Here is a 6,406-nt window from a genome sequence, read left to right as displayed (position 1 = left end):
AAAGTGTTCAGATAACAGGCGTCAGTCACTATGCCTGGCTGAAGTATTTATTTAAAAGGCAAAAACTAAGAAATTGAAACTACACAATTAAAACTCAAAGTTATTTTCATATTTATAGTACATGAAAATAAATCTTATATCTAATAATCCAACAGATAATATATTAAAGGTCATGCTTTTGAAGTCAATTTATCACTGACTTTCCTGTTGGAAACACATTTTAAGAATACAAAGTTCTAAATAAAACAAACAAACAAAAAATACACCATGTTCTCAAAACGGTATCACCAAGTGTGGGAGCATCTTAGTAACACCAAATGATAACCGCTTTTGGGGTTGCAATATTGATTTAAAAATTCCTTCCTAGAAACAACAATCAAGAGGCCTATTTGTCACTGATCACTCTTCTGCATATCCTGCTGGAGGACTACTTTCCGTCTTGTTCATTCTTGTTCGTATTTGCATGCGTTAGGATGTGGGCTTTCAGGTTATTTGACTGAATAAACCTCCTGGTACAGCCTTCAAAGGGACACACGAAGCGTTTCTCCCCCGTGTGGATGCGCACATGTGTACGCAAATTGAAGTCCAGGGAGAAGCGCTTTCCGCACCCTTCGAAAGTGCACTGAAACGGTTTCTCTCCGGTGTGAACCAGGAAATGTCTTTTTAGCTTTGAGCTCTCCACGAAGGCTTTCCCGCATTCTGCACAGATGTGGTCTCGGGGACCGTGAATGAGCAGATGCTTTCTCAGGGCAGCTCTGTTCCTCAACTTCTTACTGCATCCACTCTGAGGACAAGCGATTGCACTCAGACCGTCATATTCTTTATTTACGGGGGGCTTCTTTCTAGCAAATTCTGCGAGCTGTTTAGGATCTGATAGGTCAACGCCAGGCACTCCTCCAGGCGGAAGCTTCTTGCCTGTCACGTACTCAGAACACTCAAGCGAATTCTCTCCAACTATCTTTTGAGGAAGCTCTTTCTTTGCTCCTTTTTTCATGTATTGCAAAGAATATTCAAGAAGGGAGCTTGCTTCGAGAACCTTTTGAGAAAGCTCTTGTTCTGATCCTTTCTTTAGGTATTCCAAGGACTCAAAAAGTGAGTCCTCTTCCAGGATGGGCTGAGAAAACTCACCCCTTATGATGCATTCTATGTAACAGTCTGAGAAATCATCCTCTCCAGCGGCCTGAGGGCCAGGCTCATAGCACACGTGGTCGTCACAGAAGGCCCACGCTGTGCCCACGGGCTCCATTTCCGCCTGCAGGTCTTGGCTTGCCTTGCCTTGCCTGGGCTTAGCCCCGCGGGGGGCTCTTCCACCCAGGCCTCTCTGGCGCCTCGTCTTTGCCCGTTTCTTCAGTTGCTGGTTCATGTTTTCCTGCCTGTGTCCTTCTTGAAGGTTTACACCAGGGTGTATCAACCACCTCCAGGGAGTAGTGATCTGAGTAAGTTGTCTTCAGCAAACACCTGCTTTATGATAATAACCTTTAGTTAAAATAGATTCCAGTATCAGAGCTACTGTCAAAAAATCACGTAGGACAGCCGGGCGCGGTGGCTCAAGCCTGTAATCCCAGCACTTTGGGAGGCCGAGACGGGCGGATCACGAGGTCAGGAGATCGAGACCATCCTGGCTAACACAGTGAAACCCCGTCTCTACTAAAAATACAAAAAACTAGCCAGGCGAGGTGGCGGGCGCCTGTAGTCCCAGCTACTCGGGAGGCTGAGGCAGGAGAATGGGGTAAACCCGGGAGGCGGAGCTTGCAGTGAGCTGAGATCCGGCCACTGCACTCCAGCCTGGGCCACAGAGCGAGACTCCGTCTCAAAAAAAAAAGATCTAGGAGTCATTATTTCCAATAATATATTTCCATCTTCTCTGATAAACTAACCAAGAGACCGAGAATGAGCTCTGTGTAAGACATGAGTCATAAACAGATCTTATCTGGGTGTTCCCACAAGTTATCAGAAGGCTCTATATCTAACTGCTCACCTGACATGCATTGGTCAGGACTATGTGCAAGCTCTACTTTAGGCTCCACAGTTTGTGATACATGAGTAAACAGGCACACAAACATCTATGCCTCCATGGACTAGATATACTCACGAGTATAGAAAATAAGCAATGTATGCCACGTGTTAGAAGGTGACTAAGTGTGAAAGAGTAAGCAAAGGGACTGGTAGGAAACAGAAGCCTGCAATATTAAATAGGGCACTTGGGCAAACCTTCACTGGGGTGGTAAGTGGCAGTTGGTTAAAAGCCTGAAGGGGGTGAGGGAGTAAAATATTGTCTTCTTTCTTTTCCTTTTTTCTTTTTTGAGACGGAGTCTCACTCTGTTGCCCAGGCTGGAGTGCAGTGGCGCGATCTCAGCTCATTGTAACCTCCATCTCCCGGGTTCAAGTGATTCTCCTTGCCTCAGCCTCCTGAGTAGCTGGGATTACAGGCGCATGCCACCACACCTGGTTACCCTTTCTATTTTTAGTAGAGACAGGTTTTCACCATGTTGGTCAGGCTGGTTTCGAACTCCTGACCTCGTGATCCGCCCGCCTCGGCCTCCCCAAGTGCTGGGATTACAGGTGTGAGCCACCGCGCCTGGCCCTATTCTTGTTTTCTTATGTAATACTGTTACGAAATTCAAACTAAATAATGCATGCAAAGTGCTTAGCACAGTTCATGGTGCACAGCAAATGCTGACTGCAATGTGAGCTCATGTTATTTTATTACCTTTTTATTCATTCTACAAGTAATATGTTGGATCCTGCTACATGCCAGGTTCTTTCTAGACCAGGGTGGTAAACTTTTTCTGCAAAGGGCCAGATTTTAGCATTGTGGGTCTTGTGGTGTCTGTTGAAACTATTCAGCTTTGCCGCTGTAGCACAGCACAGAAGCAGTCAGATAACACACAAAGGAATGAGGTTGGCTGTGTTCCAATAAAACAGGGAGATTGGCCCATGGCCGTTGTGTGCCCACTGATTGTTCTAGAAGATGGGGATCCAGGGAATAAGACACATGAAATTCATGGTGCTCCCACCTTTTAGGAATTCATATCAAAATAAAGGCACAGGGTAGCTTGGCCCTGAAGAGTTTCCCATCATTTCCTTAAAAATCTAACAGCAATGACATTATAAAAGGTATAGCACGAATATGTTATTGCTTCTATTATGAAAGTCTCTTGCATAATGTTACAACTGTGTGCCTGATAAAAGATCTCCCTGTTTATCATCCTCATGTCTTTCTGTAGGAAGAAAAATTATATGCTTCTAAAAAAGAGGCAGAGGTAAAAGTTGTCGGATGACGATTAACAGCTTGAAAATACTTAAACAAACAAACAAACAAAAAAACAACACCTCAACAGAAGCATGTCATTTACTTTTGGTAAAAAGCAAATACATATAATAAAAACAAAATGTGTTCCAACTGTAAGAGAAGAGTTTAAGATTTCTTAAAATGTATTAAAAATATGTAATATATATGTTAAATGCTACTAATGTTATTATTTTTTGTGTATTTTATTTTATTTTGAGATGGAGTTTTGCTCTTGCTGCCTAGGCTGGAGTGCAGTGGCGCGATCTCAGCTTACTGCAACCTCCGCCTCCCGGGTTCAAGTGATTCTCCTGCCTCAGCCTCCTGAGCAGCTAGGATTATAGACAGGCGCCCACCACCACGGCCAGTTAATTTGTGTATTTTTTAGTAGATACAGGATTTCATCATGTAGGCCAGGCTGGTCTCGAACTCCTGACCTCAGGTGATCTGCTCACCTCAGCCTCCCAAAGTGCTGGGATTACAGGTGTGAGCCACGGCGCCCAGCCTGTGTCCTTTAAAAAGGTGAAATTAGGGCTGGATGCGGTGGCTCAAGCCTGTAATGCCAGCACTTTGGGAGCACAAGGCTGGCGGATCACCTGAGGCAAGGAGTTTAAGACCAGCCTGGCCAACATGGTGAAACCCTGTCTCTACCAAAAATACAAGAAATTAACTGGATGTGGTGGTGCACACTTGTAATCCCAGCTACTCCGGAGGCTGAGGCAGGAGATCACTTGAGCCTGGGAGGCAGAGGAGGCAGTGAGCCAAGACTGTGCCACTGCGCTCCAGCCTGGACGATAGGGTGACTCTCTCTTAAAAAAAAAAAAAAGAAAAAAGAAAACAGAAAATAAAATAAAAATAAAAAGGTGAAATTAACCAGGGAGATTCGAAAATATTTATGAAGCGCAATATTAGCACCTTTGGAGAGTAATTACTAGGATTAAACACAGAGCTGCCCTCCCTAGTTAGTCCATTTAAAAAACAGCTTGTGCATCTCAAATCTGAAAATCCAAGATCTGAAATGCTCAAAGTATGAAATCTTTTTGAGTGTCATCATGACACTTGAAGGAAATTCTCATTGCACCATTTTGGATTTTGAATTTTCGGACTTGGGATGCTCATGTTGGGTATTTTGCAAATACTCAAACATTCAAAAAAATCTGATGTCCATAATACTTCTGGTCCCAAGCATTTTGGATAAAAAGTATTCAACCTGTAACTGCAATTGACTGCTGCTTTTCTCTCCAAGTTCACCTCTGGCCATCTCTAGCTCTTGTATTTCACTATTCAGCCATAATAAACTTTCTCCAATAAAGCGTCAGATCAGTCCATTACAAATGTTCTTTTTTCTCACTAAAATACTGCCCATCCTCCAACACACACACAGAGGCTTGCTTCCCATCCATACTTCAGATGCGGAAGCATCACCTCCTCAGGCAGGCTTCCCTGCATTCTTCAGCTCAGTTGAGTCCCAAAGCTAAGTGTTTGTTCCCCTAGCTCCCTATTTCACACTCATCAGAGCTCTGGTGTCCCTTGCTTAAAGTCTGTCTTACCTGCTAGACTGTGACCTCCACTACAGCGAAGGCCTCTTCTGTTCTGTTCACACAGGCTCCAGCCTCAGTACATTTGTCTAGTGAGATGAAATCATGAGTATGCATTAGTCACTGTGCTGTTGATCTCTGATTTAACGACCCTATACAATTACTTTACTAGGAATTTATTTGAGAGTTTAGGCAACTTAATGTAGAAGTTTCAAAAAAGCTGGCTATTAATGATGCAAGGTGTTACATAGAAAGGAATTTCCTAAGGCCAGGCATGGTGGCTCACGCCTGTAATCCCAGCACTTTGGGAGGCTGAGGTGGGTGGATCCCTTGAGCCCAGGAGTTGGCCACCAGCCTCAGCAAAGTGGTGAAACTCCACCTTTACAAAAACAAACAAACAAACAAAGAAAAAACATGAGTCTAGTAAGACTACACCTACACTTCAGCTCAGCGATGGTTAGGTCTGAATTCCCAAGGGAGGTGGTGAGTGGGGTGGGTTTGCCAAATGTGCTGGTGGTCCCAGTTATTCAGGAGGCTGATGGGGGAGGATCGCTGGAGCCTGGGAGGCAGGGGTTGCAGTGAGCTGAGATCACATCACTGCACTCCAACCTGGGTGACATAATGAGATCTTATCTTAGGAAAAAAAAAGGCATCTCCTAAGAGAGGTGTTTCCTTTATGAATTTACCAAGGTTCAAGTATGGTCCTTACTGTTCTAAGCTAAATGCTTATTTGTCCGATCTCCGAGCATGATGCTATTTCTCACAGCAATACACAAGCTTGTGAGGATGGCATATAAAATTGAAATGGTAATTTATTAATTTATTGTAAGAAAACGATTGATATGGCAAGCCAATTTCTGTTAGCAGAAAAAACTAGTCATGTATCACTCAAAGGCAGGCATATGTTCTGAGAAATGTATCTTTAGGGTGCTGTGTCATCCCGTGAACATCAGAGTGTAGCTGCGCAGACCTGAATGGCATAGCCTGTGACACACCCAGGTTACACATCCAGGTTACACGGTAGGGCCCATTGCTCCTAGGCGGTAAATCTGCACAGCAGGTTCCAGTTCTGAGTACTGCAGGCCACTGTAACACAAGAGTAAGTATTTGTGCATATAAACATATCTAAATAGAAGAAATACTGCACAAAAGATAAAAAAACGGTACACCTGTGTAGGTACATTCCCATAACGGAGCTCACAGCACCGCAGCGGCTCTGGGTGAGTCAGTGAGTGCTAAGTGAATGAGGGCCTGAGCCACCACTGGAGACAGGCTTTACCAGCACTGCACACTGAGGCAAACTTTAAAACTTATTTAAAAATGTGTCTTTCTTGAATAATAATAAATTAACCTTAGCTTACTGTAACTTTTAAAATTTATTTACTCATTTATTTATTTTGAGACAGAATTTCCCTCTTGTTGCCCAGGCTGGAGTGCAATAGTGTGATCTTGGCTCACGGCAACCTCCGCCTCCCGAGTCCAACCGATTCTCCCGCCTCAGCCTCCTGAGTAGCTGGGATTACAGGCGTGCGCCACCACGCCCAGCTAATTTTGTATTTTTAGTAGAGACGGGGTTTCT

The 6,406-nt window shown here is 44.1% G+C and overlaps 1 protein-coding gene across 5 annotated transcripts in view; it reads right to left on the bottom strand.

The window, feature by feature from the left end:
* Positions 1-252: 252 nt before the first annotated feature.
* Positions 253-6,406, bottom strand: part of ZFP42 (ZFP42 zinc finger protein) — an 8,379-nt gene continuing 2,225 nt past the window's right edge. Inside the window, exons 2-4 of one of the 5 annotated variants that reach the window (XM_011949300.1) lie at positions 5,267-5,436; positions 4,840-4,916; positions 253-1,476 (exon numbers count right to left, since the gene is read on the bottom strand). In XM_011949300.1, the coding sequence (XP_011804690.1) occupies positions 428-1,363 (936 nt within the window). In that variant the 5' untranslated portion in view covers positions 1,364-1,476; positions 4,840-4,916; positions 5,267-5,436 and the 3' untranslated portion in view covers positions 253-427. The remainder of the gene's footprint in view (positions 1,477-4,839; positions 4,917-5,266; positions 5,437-6,406) is intronic. The other 4 variants (XM_011949299.1, XM_011949301.1, XM_011949298.1 and 1 more) reach the window with 4 other exon arrangements.

The sequence above is a fragment of the Colobus angolensis genome, unplaced genomic scaffold (genome assembly GCF_000951035.1).
Source record: "Colobus angolensis palliatus isolate OR3802 unplaced genomic scaffold, Cang.pa_1.0 Scaffold296, whole genome shotgun sequence".
Classification (NCBI taxonomy): Eukaryota; Metazoa; Chordata; class Mammalia; order Primates; family Cercopithecidae; genus Colobus; species Colobus angolensis.
This window is presented reverse-complemented; position numbering and strand designations above follow the sequence as displayed.